General features: G+C 36.5%; 1 protein-coding gene across 2 annotated transcripts; it reads left to right on the top strand.

Annotated features, from left to right (window-relative positions):
* The first annotated feature begins 5,001 nt into the window (after positions 1-5,001).
* LOC129778306 (U4/U6.U5 small nuclear ribonucleoprotein 27 kDa protein) lies at positions 5,002-19,667 on the top strand. 2 transcript variants are annotated; one of them, XM_055785123.1, is made up of 4 exons: positions 5,002-5,126; positions 5,281-5,365; positions 17,907-18,023; positions 18,407-19,667. In XM_055785123.1, the coding sequence occupies exons 2-4, from the start codon at positions 5,292-5,294 to the stop codon at positions 18,684-18,686; spliced, it is 471 nt and encodes a 156-aa protein (XP_055641098.1). In that variant the 5' UTR covers positions 5,002-5,126; positions 5,281-5,291; the 3' UTR covers positions 18,687-19,667. The 2 variants fall into 2 exon arrangements, with proteins under 2 accessions (XP_055641098.1, XP_055641099.1); XM_055785124.1 differs by having other exon boundaries at positions 5,098-5,229.
* The last annotated feature ends 237 nt before the right edge of the window (positions 19,668-19,904 follow it).

Below are 19,904 nucleotides of genomic sequence, written 5' to 3' on the forward strand. Positions count from 1 at the left end.
GGAGGGATATGTCAAAGCAAGTATAAAAAGTTTGGGATGTTATGTAAGACTGTTCATTCATAAAATGCCGTTTTAATCATTATTCGTCCGATATCGGTTAGAAATAACTTAGCACAATAGAAAATCAAACTTTGATTTTGAAATTTTGAACTGCAAATATGAAATTAAAATTTTATTTGATAAATAATTTAACAATCCAATTTAAAATCATCGTATCCTGAAATGTTGCTTTTTTATGAAAGCGACAATACCGACATATTATTTTTGTTGTTTCATGGGGCTATCGTTTGTTTCCATTCGTTAATTTAAGAACTATTTATCTTGCAGCACCATTCATATATCACTCGTTCGTTTTCTTTCCTCTTATGCACCGCTTACCGTACACAGTTCGTTCTGAACTGCATACACAGTTCATTCGGCGGTCATCGCACACAGTTCGTTCTGGATTGTATATACAGTTCGTTCTGAACTGCATACGCAATTCGTTCTGAACCTTATACACAGTTCAGTCAGCGGTCAGTTCGTTCTGAACTGTATTATCAGTTCATCGTTCACCGTACACAGTTCGTTCTGAACTGGGTATACAGTCCATATGAACCCAGCAAACATTAAATCGTATAATTTTGCACGTGCCAAGTCTTACAAGAAATCCGAATAAATCATAATCGCATATAATATCAATCAAAGTATGTATCGTGTATATTTGAAATCGCATAAAATGTAAAAACTCGATTTTATATACCATTATCAAATTAAGTCTCAATTCGGTATAATAAACATCAGTTTTATGATGTACATTGTCGTAAAATATATTTAATTCGCATCATATGCGTATATTACGCTGATGCAGTTTGTGTGTCGTATAAGAGTATAATTTAAATCGATTCAGTACTGTAGTAAATCGTGTTGCATGCTGAAGAAAATCATGAAACAGTAAATCATATTAGATCCTAATAAAGAACATATTACATCATATTGAAATGTCAATGATGCACTCGAAAGTTTTAACCGCTGTTGAATTAAATTTCAGATAGCCGCGCGAGATAGCTGGTGGATGATAATCCAGACGACCGGAGTTCGAACTCACATCGGAGCAGTTTTCACCAAACATCAATCTGTGGCATTTTATATATTCATATTCCACTCCCAACACAAGTCAATCAAACAATTATTATTTCTACGAACATAAATACTCATATATTAAGATGGCGATTCGTGAGGTTGTAATAAACATTTCACGAAAATATTTTGCGCCATTTGTTTTTTTCTATGTCTGTAATAAATCGTATATAAGTATGGCAAAAGTCGTATTTGGTGCTTTGACAATTCATGAATATATTCATATTAGATCGCAATTCAATTCCAACATAATCGCTATTATAGCCGGTCAAAGTTGCATATTCATCCAAACAAATTCGGTAAGCATTTGCCATGTATGTATATGGCCTCCACTTTTGCATGCATATGCCAGTTAGGCGCATTATATGCCAACCAAATTTTAGGGCATATGATGTTATATATACGCTTGTTATGCGATTTAATGTTTGCTGGGTATATGGCCTCCACTTTTGCATGCATATGCCAGTTAGGCGCATTATATGCCAACCAAATTTTAGGGCATATGATGTTATATATACGCTTGTTATGCGATTTAATGTTTGCTGGGAACTGTTGCCCAGCAAAAAAGAACGGCAGTTCGTTCACTCTTTTTGGTGAACTAGTTCATTTGATCAGTTCATGAACGGTTTGCCCATCTCTATCGAGAATCAAATTGTGTAAGTATGAAAAGCTTTTATTTACATTTTTGCAATATAAATATTATATTCTCCATTTGATTTCAGAAATAGATTCAGCATACAGACAAACTAGCCGCTGCTGGTATCATATTCCTAATAGCGAATTCGTTTTTAAAACGGAGTCAGTGCCAAACTGACTCTGTAATAAAAAAACGTTTTCAGTTTCACGAATGCGGTGGTTTGTTGGTGTGCGTTATAGAGTCTGGTTTGTTTATATTTGCAATGACAAATGTACAGTGTCGACGTCTGGTGGCGATATTAGTGCTTGGGAGGTAAATTATTCTCTATCAGATCAGAAGGGCCAAGTGCAGTGTAAAAATATAAAAGTTTGAATGAAAATTTCTACTTCATATTGTTTGATTACCTAACACATGTAGTTCTGAGACTCACTTACCCATTTGTCGATGCATTTTCTGTAAATAGTAAATAATTACTATTATAATATAAAATCATCATTAGACACAGTTTTCGTTCAATATGTTTCTGCGATATCGGAAAAAACCCCTTATTTTATCACATAAAATAAATATTCGATAAGTTAAAGTAAATTTTCATTTATTCCATCTGAATATCCATCATTATTTTCGCCTCCCAATAGAAGCACACGGAGCTTAATGCCATCTACGGATTTGGATTACGATTCCAATAAAACAAAAGCAAAAGCAGTAGGTTTCCATTTTCATTTTTTCAGTCTTTCTTTTTAGATTTTCCAAAACAATACTCGGAATTTAACAGTTCAGTATAGTTGTATTAGTGAACCCGAGTGCCAACCCGTGAAACATCTCAGTGCGAAACTAACAACTTTCTGGGCGAACCTAGTGCGACACTGGGTTGAAACTGAGTGAATAAAAAAACGTTTTGACATCAGTTAGTGTGGCACTGGGGTTGAAACTGAACAAAAACGAATTCGCTATAATACTCGTTGAAATCGCGTCAAAAGTAGCAAAGCACCATATCAACAGCATAAATGTTCCAATTATGTGGACGATGGAGGAAATCGTTATGTGTTGATTTATGTGAAAAATGCGACAAACATCTGTGATTGCAAAAAAATGGTGGCCGATGATGTATTGAATGAATGACACTATCGGTGGAGATGATGGATGAACCGGCATATCAGTAATGTGCAATCGAACGTCGTGATTATAAACATGAACTGACTGGTGGAATCCTTAAACTGTAGCGCACCCGATAACCCTGGTGGGGTTGCGATGCAGGAGGGGTTCTACAGAACGTACGTGATGGTCATATCACCTATCAGAGCTGCGGCATGAGCTGGGCACAGCTGTGTGCTTGAGTGGTGGCCAATCAACCCACGGATGTGTAGATTAAGGATTAAGGATCGATTCTTCAACATCAGCATCATAAACGTGCACAGCTCTCACTTCGCGAGTCTCGATGATCACCGCTACTCAAAACATGATATCAAGATCATCATCGGACATTTTAATACTCAGATATTGGTAAAGAGGAACTATTAAACTGCCGAAGACTCATCAATTTCGCCATCTCTAAAATATGGAATAGAAATAGAAAAGCTACACATGGAAGTCTTTGAACTACCTGTGTTAAGAATCATCTTCGGCGGTGTGCAGAAGGACGACTTATGGAGACAAAGGATTATGAACCACAAGACATGACCAGGACATGTTACATGTTACAAGAATGTCGGACAACTATCCTGCAAGAGCGGTGTTTAATGGAAAACTGGCGAGTGCGAGACGATGAGGAGTGCAGTGAGTAAGGTGATTAGACAAAGTGGGGCAGGATCTGGCACGCACGGGTGCCCGTGGAATTATAGAGAAATAATCATGAACTGAGATAAGTATCGTGAATCAGGCCATGTTGTAAAACGTTAGGCCAAAATAAATTAATAAACGGGGCCAGCATCTTTCATAGTTAAACCAAACTTATTATGGTAATGCAAAGCCAAAGTACAGTTAGTGACATCAGCTCAAGTCGCTCTAAATCAGTCGGATAGTTCTCGAGATGAACAGTTTTATTTGTTGATAGCACTCGAGATAAACAGAATTTGTTGTTGAGTACTGTTAAAATGATGCGTACTAGGCGGACTAATATAGCTATTAAAGGCTAGATAGCTTTCTACATTTTAGCGAGACACTCTCACAGCCTGTTGGGTTAAATCCCAGCTGACGCCATTGGGATTTCTCTGAGAAGAAAAATTCCTGGTTACGTGTAGAAACTGTTCAGAAAACATATGAACCTGTCTTTATTGGTACCTCGTGGTAACAAATTTGTGCCAACCTTTTGTTTTCACACACCAGACACGACTTTCGCTCACGATTCTTCCTTTGATATGGAAAGGTTAATTTTCATTTATTTTTTGTTTATTTGAAAAATGTTTTATTTTTTTACAAAAATTCACTACTATTTTCGTTTTACGCCCACGGTACACTGATTTCGATTGAGATTGAAATATCCTCCATCTTGGTGCTTGATGCAGTCGAAGCGAATACATACATGTCTTTTCATCCTCGTCACCCGCGTGCTCAGTGTCGCATTGTGATCTGTAATTGGACATTCGAGATGACAGTAATACAGTGTCGTCGTCTTTCAATCTGAGATCATAATTTGCATCCCAAACTCGATGTTTACAAAAATGTCCAATTAGAGTCGAAAATTTCTTAATTATTCATGTCGCATTACAGGTCTGTCCAATTAACTAGATGTCTGATTAGAGGTAACTTACTGCATTTATACCGCTTCTAATTTTAGCAATTTATGCATACGCTTAGAAAAATCCTCGGTCGAAAACTACTAAATACATTTGGTAATGAAAAATTAGTAGAATGTACAAATTTTTTGTACATATTGTCAACAAACCCGCATCCCTACCAGAAATTAGTATATTTTACTCGATAACATTAGTAAGCTTGGATATTGTCATATCTGAAAATTGGTGAGAAAAGCGCGTATTAACCATTTTCATTGTTCCCATAAGGCAATACGGAGGTATAATAAGGATATAACTCTGATACGTGCATTTTCGGCGAGAAAATGTAGCCGATATTGGGCTTCCGAATCATGGTTCTGCTTGACATATATGTTTATTAGTACGGTCGAAAATGACTATAGATTGGTAGTATTTACCAAAAAATTCGTTATATTTACTAATTATTTCTCTCAGTGTAGAAAATGTTTACTGGGTAGTATAACGTCTATTTTGTTAACCTTGTTTTTTATTGCCTTTTTCTTCGAAATGTCATGTTCACCTCTGAAAAAATGTAGTATATCGACATTTTTCGTTGATATCTCGCTCGCGACGTGTATGGTGTCGCTATTTTTTGGTTTAATGGTATTCTGACTCAGGTAATTTATGTTTTGCTGCTTGCTTTACAATAACATTAGGCCAAGTTCGCTAGATGTAGAGCGTGAATAGACTCAATAATTACTGAACAAACAGTGCTTCACGGTAAGCGGCAAATGTATTTGCATAACCTCACTATTGTGTTTGCTTTTGCAGACTTCTCCAAAATGCCGTCGTCGCCTAGAAGGAAAACGCATAGAGAGAAACGAAGAGAACGCGATAGAAACAGATCTGCTGGCAGGTAATCAATCGATTGCATCGTAACTGGTAGTTACCTAGACGTATATTTATTTGAAAATAGAATAAACGTTTCTTCTAACGAAATGTCAGTTTGCAATTCCATGAGATCAAAGTCTCAATAATATTTAAAAGAAAACGATGTGAGAACCCATCCAACATTGAACGCTTTATACATTTCACCTTATAACCGTTTCCTCAAAATGCAATCAAGAGATCATAACAAGAGCATTAGTCAGACCAGACTAAGTAACATAATTATGATTTTGAGTAAATCGAACTCAAAGTTTGAAGATGTGTAGTTTTAGTAGCTTAAAAGCTTTTCTTCCAATTGTTTTTCTACAGCTCTTAGTATGTATTTTCAAGTACAATTCTTGATTTTCAAAAAAAATATGTTTCAATGACAAACGGGTTGGCGAGATTTTGAGAAACAGTACTTGCAGTCAATGAAAGACAACGGTTGGATTTGAAATCGACCATGAAAATTTTAGTAATTACAATTTTCTACTCTGACACTTGGCTCACTCTGTGTGAACAAGATGTAATAATATATTCGATCAACTATTAAATAACTGAATTGTCTGGAAAGCATATTTATTACTGATGAAACGGATAGTGGTTCGGCCGAATACCGGATAACGGATATACGGCCAGCTTCGAGGCCGGATAGCCGGATATTCGGTTTTTTTGTAAGCTAATAGAAAATGAAGCGATAAATTATAGAAAGAAATTTTAAATCAATTAAATTTTCTTATTTAAAAGAATTAGGTACAAATATTAAATTTTTCTTTCAGAAAAAAATATCCTATTTAATAGTGTATCAAGTTTTCTGCTAGATATCTGAATCCGTTTTTTCTGGTAATATTGAGATTTTTGTAGGTGTGTTGAAATAATATTTTTACTGGACGAATAAGTGTAAAAACTATGTGTTTCGAAAAAAGCATTCAATTGTTTTCATTAAGATGAAAAAAACAACTGTCTTCAAGGATGGTAATCTGAGAAGGGGTACACTTGCTTCGCCACAAATCGAAACTATTATGACAGGCGACACACCCTAACAACTGTAGGTCGATGGAGTAGTGTGTTGGGCTTTTATATATTCGAGGTAATTCCGCATGTTGCTACATCAAAAAAGTATCTGGACAAAGACGAGACCACACAAAGAATACCGAACTTACTTCTATATTCTGCTGGAAATTCTTTTTTCATTCATCATAATTCAACACTTGTTAATTTTGAGTACTGTTATGAAGTTAACCCTTTCGTTACGAGCGTCCACGCGACGAGCTGTGTGTACGAGCGTCGTCTTTAGACGACATCAAATTCATACTGCTCTTCGATCACACCAGCGCGATGTGCATACTTTTCGGCGCAGTGCTCCGTACAGGGGTAGCACTTCGGCGGAGTACACTGCTGTTATGAAAGGGTTAATACTGTTATGAGTTGATAATAATTGATATTTACTATATAACAAAATTATAACACATTAATGAGGGGCTGTCCGCATAACACGTGGACACAAAAAGAACGATTTTAGATTTCCCCCTCATCCTCCGTGGAGACCAGACCCCTCCCCTTGCGGGTTCCCGGAATAAATCGCCACAGAAAACGACTGCAACAGAAACCACCGCTTATAAAATGTGTAGTAGGCTATAAATATTGTGGCGCGGTATTGTATTTCAAAACAAGAATTAACCGGGCAAACGTATCGCCCCAGGCAAACGTAACGCCCCGGGCAGACGTATACCGTCCGACGCTCGCTAGAGCTCGGTCGGACATTGCTAAAGGATCGTATCCTATGTTTCAAACTAACCGGGCAATCAGTGGATCCCAGGTTTGCGTGCGAGACACCGCCGCTTCCGACGGCGGGTCGGCGGTGGACTCGGATTGCGTCATCTTGGCGGCATGGGCCGCCTCGATTCCTTATCCTCGCCAAATGGGGACTTCGTCCCCATTACATTGTCCTCAGAATAAATTTCGAAAAACGAGAACAAGAGAATAAATTTATAATAGAAATGTGAGGCACATGATGTTTTTCCCGCGCCAAATATTTCTAGCCTACTACACTTTTTCTAAGCGGTTGTTTCTGTTGCAGTTGTTTACTGTGGCGATTTATTCCGGTCACCCCCCTTGCGCATTTACTGAGTTCGTATCGATCCGCGTTTATTAGACTTAAATCGTCGCTGCCGGTTTAGTTTTCGTGACTGTACATTTCAGTGTGCGTTTCGCCGATTTCATTTTATTCGCGTGTATTATGCCGATCGAAAATTCCCCGACAAAGGTGGAAACAAGAAGTGGAGCCATGGAACAAATCAAGCAAAGCAAAGTTCATCAGCGCGGACTGATCAGGGCGCGCGTGAAGATTTTAGATGCAGCTTTAACAGATCCATCCCTTATTAACGTGGCCCAAATGAATGCATATTCCGCAAAGTTAGAATTACACTATTCAGAATACGTTTCTAAGCATAACGAGATTATTTCCCAAATCGCTCTTGGAAAAATTGAAGAAGAAGTTCAGCAGCTTGATGAATTCGATGCCATTCATACAGATACTATCGTAAAAATCAACGAATTGATGGAATTTTTCCAAGCCCACTCCACTCCTAAGCAAATGGCGGTTGCCAGTGTGAATCAGGCAGCACCTCAAGTTATTGTACAACAACAACCTATGAAGGCACCGATATCAACTTTTGATGGAAGTTACGAAGGATGGCCCAAGTTTAAGGCTCTTTTCACCGATATCATTGGTAGATGTGGAGACTCCGATGCAACGAAGCTACATTATTTGAATAACGCCTTAGTTAGTGAAGTAGCAGGCATAATAAGTGCGAAAATCATCAATGAAATTATGAACTAGCGTGGTCCCTTCTGGTAGAGCGCTTCGAGAATCCTAGAGTCATTATCGACTTATCCATGAAGGCGTTATCAAGAGAAAGTCATAAGGAATTGAGAAATCTTCTAGAAACCTGTATCCGACATGTGGAGGGGTTGAAATTTATGGATCAACCTATCGATGGAACCTCCAGCCTCATCATAACTTTTTTGTTAACGAAATGCCTTAATTCCGAAACGCGCAAACATTGGGGGAAGACTTTAAGGCATGAAGAGTTGCTAGAAAGATGTGAGTTAACGAATCCAACACGAGTCACTAATTCAACCAGTAATCAAAATCAAATTCCAACGAAGTTGACACATCCAATAAGTATGTCATGCTGCTACGATCTCAAATGTAACATGTGAGATTTGTGCTGAAAGACACCATAACTACAAGTGCCCATCGTTCCTAAGTATGAGCGTCGAGCAGCGAAGATCCAAGATAAGAAAAGCTAACTTGTACTTTAACACTTTCGACGCCCCGTCACATACATATGGGTGATACTTTCCTCGTTCAAATTGAATAGGATTTTTAGAAGGAATTTGATATAACAAGCACCCAAATGTAACTATAGGATATGAAGAAAAATAATAAAATTATAACCATAATATTATACTCTTCATACTATACTTTTCATTAATCTATAGTACGGGTGGTTTGTACTGCAATTTTTTGCAAGACCCCTAGAATATGGCTTTGGCATGTGTTATTGTGATCAATTCGTTCTCAATTGAAAACAAACATTGCTAGATAATGTACAAGTTATCTACAAACTAAGTTTGATCTTCATTTAATAATTTATTCGCAAGTTGGGCCCTGCAAGAAACTCAAAAACGTCGCGTTGGGCGACGAACGTGTTAACTGTTTGCGTAAGGGTCATCGATAAGCGTCGTGTCGTTCCTCGAAAACGTGTGCAAAATGTTCAAGGCGTCACAACACATTAATACATGATCGACGAATCCAGATTGAAGAAAATGTGCCAACTCCAGTATGTGTTGGTATTGCCGCAGATGCTGATGAACAATCCAAAATAGAAGAAGGAATTTCTAGCGTAGAGCCTGTATCACTAGAAGATGAAGAACTTGTAAAACCTTATCGTCAAACTCATCAACACGAGTGAAAAGGCTACCATTTTTACAATCATAAGTCTGCAGCAAGATCAACTACAAGAATATTTTCCGGAAATCGATCGTGGAGAGCTACTCAACCGTCTTGCAGCCCTGCAACCTTCATAGACAACGTTGCTCTATCGCATGCGGGGCGTCGGTTACTACATTCCAAGCTGCCTTACGGTCCCAGCCATCCACGAAACCGTTTTGTGAGTGAATTGTTATCACAAATAATGCAGCAAGAACGACTATACGACAAACTACCTGGAATTCTGGACCGACAGCGATTTTGAGTGACCGATATAAATACCTTCAGAGAACCTTCCTGAGTATTGAGTGACTGCTACAAACCTATTCGAATCAACGACGACCAACATTTTCGTTTACGCCCACCGAAAATGTGCATGAATGCAATCTGCTATAAAAGTGGCGAGCACGATGCGCTCCACATCTAGTATTCCGACGACCAACGAACAGTATTTCAAAAACCACGATTCAGTTCCCTTCCCACCACCAACTTTAACCAGTGTTAAAACGACCACCACGCAAAAAGCAGCAGTAGGAATAATAATGACAGTAGGAGCAGCAGAAGGAGAAAAGCAAAAAGGGTACAGTTGCATTCTCCGACAGTGCAGCTATTCCACGTGTGAACGCAATGGTGTAATTTCCAATTCGTGAATAAAAAATACTTTTATTATTAATCGAGACATTCGTTCTTCCTTCCAACGCAATTATCCCGAGTTTCGCCGCAATTATCACGAGCAGTTTTTCTCAGAATTATTTGTTAGAGTTTACGTTTCCCAGCGAGTGATAATTTGCAATTTCTTCTGACGGGTTGCGCCTGCGCCCGAACACCTCGACTGCACCCTTATTCCATTTAAAGTTTGTTTTATGTTAGATTTTGTTTCTTTATTAATGTAAAACAAAGATATTTTGGAAAGAACTTTCTCAGAAAGGACTGTTTTAAATAGCTTTTCCACTCAAACGAGTGAGAAGTCAGGAGTTCAAAGGAGTATTTCTGAAATCACCATGATGATTGGTTATTCCAGCAGAAATAGGCATCATTTCATAAAAGCCAGGAGTCCTTTGAATGGTCTATTGGCCTGGGGCTGCAGATTCTGGACTACCCTGCTTATTTACCAGTTCAGAATCCAGTCGATAACATATGTAGAGTGATCGCACGAAAAATAAATGCAGCTAACAGGCAGTTTTATGAAGCCTTAACGAGCAGCTACCTCTGCGTGGAGCTAGATTCAAACTTCCCATGCCTTAACTTGGCCGAATAATTGTTTGAATTGATTGAGATCTAAGGTTGGCCTCCGAATTATAAACTTGTAATTCGTGGGAAATTTGCTGTGTATTTCGTAAAGGAGTGATAATTTTCTATCTAGTTCTATAGTTATTAAAGACTAGTGTTTTCGCTTTTCGAATGTACAACAAAACAATAAAGTTAAAATTGCCAATCTTATAAACGAAGATAGTTATTATACCCTACTCTATATACATCATTTTAACCGAGCACTTACACATCTCTGGAAACTCAAAAAAAAAATCGAGCGGTTCAAACGTTATGACACGTAATATATTAAATTGTTAGAAATTGCTCAAACTTAAATACCTCACGAAAGTGAAATTTTTTGTAAAAATAATAGAAAAGAAAAAAAAACTCGGCCATCAAACCTTTTAAAACGTGTGTATGGTTTGGATGGTGGCTCTCAGCCTCAATAGAAAAAAACTATAATCAAAAACCAGGACTGCATGCTGAGGGACTATTTCGAAAGATAGCACACGATGGAGAGTTATAGAATATAATTTATTATGGAATAACATAAAAACACATTGTTCAGTAGATACATATCTAAAGTTCACAAAGAATTCAATGAATTTTGCTCTTCCATAATCTTACAAATTATGTATCATTGCTCTTTCAAGTAAAAATAATTCCGACCAGTAACGACACCCATGTCCAAATTAAATACGACCGCAAAGGGTTAACATGCAATTGTGTATTTATATGAAAATTCTCATTCTTTTGACATTTTCATACAATTTTGGTACATAGTCATAATTTGCAGCTGGAATATGCATTTTGCATGATTTTTTTTGTTGAAATAAAAAAAAATCTCCGAAACTTGAACAAAACGGTTCAAGGAGAATGATGACGGTTGATGACGGTCCACGAACAGGAGCAAATGTTCACCGCCTACACCAAAAAGTTACTTCAATTTTTTCCGCTGATGTACTGAGGTGTTTGTGATTCGGACACAGCTTAAGGTGAAGGTGAAGGTGGAAGCTAGCCACAAATGGCTGCCACAATGGCGCTCATTTCTTTCATCTCCCTCCCTCCTCTCGCCCGAAAATCAATAATTTTGCGAAACAGTGTGAAGAAAATGATCGTTTTCGCACACTTCCCATCAAGTAATATCAACCAAACTCTAATCGATTACTCACAAGATATTAAATTTTCATCTGCTTTCACACCGTATAGTGAAGAACGTCGGAAAACTCGAGCAAGTGCTCTGAAAGTTAAATTTTCGTTTTTCAATCTTCTGCAATGGTTTTGTTTGTATTGGTGGAAGCACCGTTATTTTTTCGACACTGATGCCAAACAACATCATCGAAACAGCTATAAAAACCACTCAATAAAATGTTATTCCGGAGTCATAGCGTCCCATGTCATGAAAATCAATAGAATAAAATTGTGTTGATATCAATACAATTATTATTTTTACGTTTAATGGGTCTATAATGTAAGTTTTAGCAACTTTAACATTGGGTAAGAAAATTGTATTGCAGAGCTCGGAACACTGCCACGGCTGCCTATGCTTTCAAAAACAGTAAACGGACGGTAAAGTATTAAATTCAATCTAAATACCTCGGCCAATGAAGAGAAGGGTTAAGGCTTTCCAACGTGAATATGTGAAAACAATACGATCAACGAAGGAAAATATTAAGGAATTATCAACATCGAGTTACTATGCGGAAGAACTTGTTAATACCAAAAGTGCCCCAATTCGCATGTGTTATAAATTTGCTCATGTTACGCTCGCGTATAATCAGAATCATATGCAAATGCACCTTCTATATATATTTATATTTGCAATTGTTCATCGGAACATATCGTTCATACATTTTACTTTAGTATTGAATTGTTATTTGTTTTTTTTTTCAAATGTATTCAAAGACTCGTGTCAATGAACCTGAAGGTGGAAGCTAGCCATTGTAGTAGTATAGGTGTAAACCCATGTGTTAAAATGGGGTAATAGTGTTTGTGAGAGAAGAGCGAAGCACACGTAAATAGATCAATTCACATATCAGACTGTGTGGCGCTTCATTGACACGAGTCTTTGAATACATGAATACATTTGAAAAAAAATAACAATTCAATACTAAAGTAAATTGTATGAACGATATGTTCCGATGAACAATTGCAAATATAAATATATATAGAAGGTGCATTTGCATATGAAGTAAAATTCTGATTATACGCGAGCGTAACATGAGCAAAATTATGACACATGCGAATTGGGGCTCTTTTGGTATTAACAAGTTCTTCCGCATAGTAACTCGATGTTGATAATTCCTTAATATTTTCCTTCGTTGGTCATATTGTTTTCACATATTCACGTTGGAGAGCCTTAACCCTTCTCTTCGTTAGCCGAGGCATTTCGATTGAATGTAATACTTTTCCGTTTACTGTTTTTGAAAGCATAGACAGCAGAGGCAGTGTTCTGAGCTCTTCAATACAATTTGCTTAATCAATGTTAAAGTTGCTAAAAACTTACATTATAGACCCATCAAACGCAACAATAATAATTGTATTGATATCAACACAATTTTATTCTATTGATTTTCATGACATGAAACACTATGTCTCAGGAATAACTTTTTTTTGAGTGGTTTTTATAGCTGTTTCGATTATGTTGTCTGGCATCAGTGTCGAAAAAATAACGATGCTTTCACCAATACAAACAAAACCTTTGCCGAAGATTGAAAAATGAAAATTTTTCACTGTTTCGCAAAATTATTGATTTTCGGGCGAGGGGTGAGGGAAATGGACCGGCACTTTGCATCATGGCAAAGTGCCGGTCCATTTCTCCCTTATTGTGAGAGAGTTTTTTGCGAAAAATGCTAGGGATACCTTTCAATCTATTGAGTTAAAAGGAGGTTATTACGTGGGCTCTCATTTTGCATTTCTCGGAATTGAACTGCGACGTCTCGTATAAATAGGATTTTGGTAGCTTATCGAGAAGCTCTTGATTAACTTTATAGTTCTTCACAAACTGCTTTATGATTCGTTCTCTGCTAGATTATTTACTTCCGTGGCAATTTCATTTTAAGCATCTTAAATCATCATCGTTAAATACGCAGAACAGGAATGATCGGAAAGTTTGGAAATTCTTGGAAATTGAAAACAGATTTCATTGATTTTTTAATATATTGTATTTTCTTAAATATTTATTTCACGTATCCACGTGGACATTAACTATACCCTACCCCCCTCACCATGAACAAGCGTGGACACTCGTAACCCCTATCCCCCTAAAGTGGTCCACGTGGTATGTGGGCAGCCCTTAACATAATAACATTTCTGTTATTTCAGTACTCACCCATTTACATGTAAATGATGTTTATATGCTTAGGCGTCGTGCACAAATTACATAACGCAAGGAGGAGGGGGAGGAGGGTTGAGGTTGCGTTACTTACTGTTTATTAGAGATAGGAAATTGCGTTACGTAGAGGGGGAGGGGGTCCAAAATCCGGATTTTTAGCGTTACGTAATTTGTATACGACGGCTTATTGTGTTATGATTTCTTATAAGTTAATAAGTTTGTTTTTTTCTAATATCCGGTGTCCGGTATCCGGATAGTGAGTCACTATCCGGTTTCCGGATAAGCCGGATATCCGATTTTTCTTTAACACATTGCGGACCGCTCACAAGTTTTCTCGTGTTTCGCGTTCCGTCTATTACGGATGGATCACGAAATAACCCGTGTTTTCTACATGTTCGTGCTCGGGCAATATACGGTGGACTGTATTTGGGATGTATGGAATTCCATAGACCTTTTGTCGAATGTAGGTGTCTACACAGAATTACCACGGGTGGGGATCTACAAACTTGGACGGAAATGAATGACACTGTTCGGACTATTTTTAAGTTTATTTGATAGTCCAACTTCTATAAGACCACCCTGATTCTATTTCGTTGCAACACAAACAGTTAGAATTTCAACATTCATACATTGTTGGATGCTTAGAATAAAGTATATTTAACGTCAATTTCGTTCAATAGAATTGTTTGTTTATTTATTGTGCTTAAATATGATAGTTTCAGCTGTCCAGTTTCTATAAGACCACATCAAAATTCAAAAATTTTATCAATGAAAAATTCAAAATGTTCGGCTGATTTACATGTCAATAATTGGTAACCTTGGCATATCGACTAACCTAACCTTTCGACTAACCTTGAAAATTCGTGTTCACTGAGAGAAATAATTAGTAAATATAACGAATTTTTTGGTAAATACTACCAATCTATAGTCATTTTCGACCGTAATAATAAACACATATGTCAAGCAGAACCATGATTCGGAAGCCCAATATCGGCTACATTTTCTCGCCGAAAATGCACGTATCAGAATTATATCCTTATTATACCTCAGTATTGCCTTATGGGAACAATGAAAATGGTTAATACGCGCTTTTCTCACCAATTTTCAGATATGACAATATACAAGCTTACTAATGTTATCGAGTAAAATATACTAATCTCTGGTAGGGATGCGGGTTTGTTGACAATTTGTACAAACAATTTGTACATTCTACTAATTTTGCATTACCAAATGTATTTAGTAGTTTTCGACCGAGGATTTTTCTAAGGGTTGGAATACTATTCACCAAATTCTGCTGAACGGATTTTTCGGTATTTTTCCATTTTTCCGAAAATGCAGAAGTTGCGTTTTCCCTCAGTGTAGATTCTGCGTACAAGGATCCCCCTAAGATTTTCAACAGGATTCAAGTTTGGAGAGCGAGCCGGCCTGTCCAAAAAATTAAAATAATGTTCCTTTTTCCGTAAATCACGCCAATACCCGTTAAAACTATCAGGACCATTCAAATTGAACTTTTTTTCGTCAGTGAAAATAACCTATAATTTGAAAACCTTTCGTTATGGTATATAGCAAAATGTATTCTTTTGGAAACATTCTTTGACACAACACTTCCACTGTCGGTTCATGTGAGCTTTGGCAAAACTCAGACGTCATGCGATGTCTGAGTTTTGCCAAAGAGATTGTGTAAGATGAGGAGTTGTAACCTTTCAAGCCCTCTTTATGTGAGTTTTTTTACCAAAATTTGACGAATTGTCACCCGAGAAGTTGAGTAGTTGAAATATTGCTTTATTTGCACATTTCATTTGCGATTTTCAGGTATTCGAACCTGAACTATTTCCCGCTTATCCCAGTCAGAGAGCTTCGATTTACGTGGAGCTCTCTCCTTCTTACCGTATTCTTGAGGATTCGCCACATAATAAGGCCTACTTAATGGGATCGTCCAATCCGACGAGAAATTTCTCTGATACCAACATTTTCTTGGTGAAATGAATCAATTTGTCTTTCTTTTCTCTCCGTGAAGACTTTTCCCTTCGGCATTTTCCAGATTTAATTGATCAAAACAGCTAAAACAACGGAAAATGTAACTGGTCTTATAGAAACTTGACAGTTGAAAATACGGAAACATTCGTTTACGCTCAGCGTTTGCACTCACACATATGAAAATCATGCAGTGTATGGTAGTCGAGATGAAGAATAGAAGGTGGAAAGATTCACGGGTTTTGGTTGTGTTAAACTTTGATTGTTTAGTAGCTAGGAAAATAGGAAGTTCACATACCATGCATAACAGTCAGTTACTCAAATGATACAAAATGGAATGTATCAACGAATAACGTTGAAAGAGGATATACAAAAAATAATTACACATTTCCAAAAAATATTTTCCGCATTACATTCATCATTCAATAAATAAAACAGAGCATGTCACGAACTAAAATGTTTCCTCTTTTCTTTGATTTCTACTTATATCAGAATTAGTATTCTAATGTCTACTATGTTTGGATTTTAGAGCAACTCCATGGAAGTTTATCTCTTGCAGCAATTGTAATTACTTTTTTCACAGTTAGGGTGCTGAACACTTCATTCGTCTAAAACTAGGACGCAAGCGGAAAACTTTTCGTCTCAATCTAGGTTATATGGAGTCAATCAAAATTATTTTTCAAGCGCATTTTACACGAAAAAAAATTTGCAACCTTTTTCCCATACACTGTCAAATGTTTTCCGTCAAAGGAACAAACAATTCTGTAACTCTGACATCGTTCATTTACGTTTTTGGTCGACGTAACGAGAAGTAAAATTGAATTGAAATTAAGTTTAATTAACACACAGATTTAAAAATCTTCTCACTTTACATTTTTCCATCTCGTATGGTAGCTACCAATACCTACATATTAGAATATAAATTAAAGCATTGTTTGTTTACAATGACGCTATGCATGTAATCAACGCAAACTACAATAAAACGACATGTTTACATGTAAAAATACACAAACAATTTTTTTCAATACGCAAAACAGTGAAAAACATTGAGAAAATTGGTGGCAATATAATGGCCACTGCCCGATGGTAAACATTTTTTATATTTGAATTTTTGATGTTAGTTTCAACAAAAACAACTAATAAAACTCATGATCAGACTCAGTAGATCCTAAATAGTTCATTTATGTTGAAAGCATCTACAAATTGACTGTTTTTGAATGATTTTTCGGGGAATTTGCTCTTGCTGCTCTAAATTGGGAGTTGTTAACACGAAAATGGCTCCAAAATGAATAGTTTTCGATTTTTTCGCGCTCAAAAAATCAGGTGTTTCGCTTAATATCAGAACTAATTATCACATAAGGCTGGAAGTGATAACTTATTGTTAGAGAAGAGACAAAAATAAAATGGTTGGTGGCAATATAGTTGCCACTACCCGTAAAACGGTTAAATTCGGGTTACGAGCATAGAAATAGAGACACATGATGAGGAAATCTGATTGAGCTTCAATACAATTTTATTAATCTGTTTGTAGACATACGTAATTCTGGTGGGATATGAAACAGGGATACAACGAAGGAAACATCATTAAACGTTGACATAGGCGTTTCTGAGAAACAGGTATAGATGGAGCAGAAGATCAGGATCACGGCTATCTAGTATATCCCGGACGTGCTCTCAGTGCTATGGAGAGCTGAGAGCGAGCAGCATGGAACCAGATACACGACCATACAATATGCTCGATGTCGTGGAAGAGCCATATGATTTTCATACTTTCCATGCGTTTCTTTCATTGAACTGTAATCTGTACTAATAAACATAGTAGGGGCGCATCGCATATTTTTGTCTTTATAAATATTAGGTTGTACACTGCACGATGCTCACATCCCCATTATATTAAATAGTTTTGAAATTGTTTTTGAATAATAATAAATAGCATGTATTCAGAAATAAACATTGTGTTTTGCATTCTTTCAGAGAACGACGACGTTCAGTTGAACGGGAGAAAAGTCGGGACAGAAGCCGTGAACGTCGGGAGCGAGACAGAGAACGAGATTTACGACAGCGAGAGTATAGACGAAGAACCAGATCGAGGTGAATTGAGGCTGCCCCATTGAGTGTAGTGTATAAAACCTTTTCCACAGACATAGTCATATTTTATACTTCTGATTTTGAAATTATTTAGATAATTATTATAATTACACAATAATATTCATATAGCATTGATATTTTTTAAATTATCGGGTGTTTTTGTTTTAAATATTTTATAAGGAATTTCCAAAATACGCTCATTCCACGAATGATAAGTTAGTGTAATATTCTCGTTATATTGATTAGTTGTCACTCGGAAATATGGATGTTTTTCAGTTTCCAATTCGACTTCCGACCTATTTTTTCGATTTACATACATATTTATTTTAAAACTAAATTGCTGAACTGTCAATCAAGTGAATTTATCATTGGACTGTTTTTTATAGATCACGATCGTATGACAGAGCTCGTGAAAAGTCTCCGTTACCAACATCATCCAAACGGTTACATAGCAAGCCAGTTGTTACAGAAGCAGAACTTGAAGGTAAATCTCCCGAAGAACAAGAGATGTTGAAAACTATGGGATTTTGCGGTTTTGACACGACCAAGGGCAAAAAAGTAGAAGGTAATAACGTAGGCGAGGTGCATGTTATTCTAAAACGCAAGTATAGACAATACATGAATCGTAAAGGTGGCTTCAATCGACCGCTGGATTTTGTAGCATGATTCAGGTTAATTTGTTTGATATCTTGTGTCGGAGCATAAAAAACGGTTCAGACTGTTTTCAAAAGGGTTCAACCGAGAACAAGTAATGTTTCAATTCAACAGTGAACTTAATTTTTGTTTGTTAGTTATTAGTTTCATATTTTCAAATGGGTATATTCAAAGTGATCCTTAGCATTCAAATCATTCTCCATAATGTACAATAGTCGCAACACAACACAACAAACGGGTTCCATATAACTGCAATAGCCATTTTTCATATACAAACACACCATTACTAAATTTACCAAACAATGCAATAGCCAAAAAAGAAGTGTAGGATTGTGAGTCTGAGTGGAGGTATCAAATTTGAAACCGTGCCTTCAAATAACATAAGTTTTTCAACCACACTAAACACTAATTCGGACATTTATTTCAACTTATCCAAAATAATTCTTCATTAATTTTGGTAACACACTGTTATTGTGTAATTATCTTCCAACTCGGATTATATACATCTTGCACTTCTTTTATTTTAACACAACAAACCTTAGATTTTATTCGCCACAGTTAACAATAGCATCAAAACAGAAACTTTAATATACCTCATACAATAGATTATATAAAGCGTATTTGTATGTATAAGTATTATACATTTGGATACTAATATAATACGTAAAATAAGCAAACAGGTTTTTGTATGTCAACTTTTTGAATAATTTAGATAGTTTGGATTTACCCAGAAAACATGTTTTTGAATAAATAGATGTTCAACGTTAACATCATTATTGTTATCTTGCTTTCGTTGTTTAATCCGTCTGGTCGTCCAGATGTAATAATAATTATCGATAATGAATGTTTACAAAAATAGAAGAAGACAAGCATTTGAGAAAATGATCAACCTGTTTCAAATTGAAATTGATTTATGAGCTAGAAATATACAGAAAAAAATCATCTTAAGCTTCTATGAAATGTAAGGGGAAAAATAAATGTGACAATTTCTAATCATTTGTGTTCTCTAATTTGCATAGGTATCCGAACTTATTTCCAAACTTTGGTGAAAGAAGCACATGGGGTATAAATCAAGCTGAACAAAATGATCACAAGGTTAATAGTTCGATCTCACTTAAAAAAAAGGGTTATTCATGATAATTATAACTTGGAATTATCTATGGCTCTCCTACGAACAATTCTTCGCTCGGAAGCGATATGATTAAATTCTCTTGTTAGCCAGGGAAACTA

This window comes from Toxorhynchites rutilus, chromosome 3 (assembly GCF_029784135.1).
Source record: "Toxorhynchites rutilus septentrionalis strain SRP chromosome 3, ASM2978413v1, whole genome shotgun sequence".
NCBI lineage: Eukaryota > Metazoa > Arthropoda > Insecta > Diptera > Culicidae > Toxorhynchites > Toxorhynchites rutilus.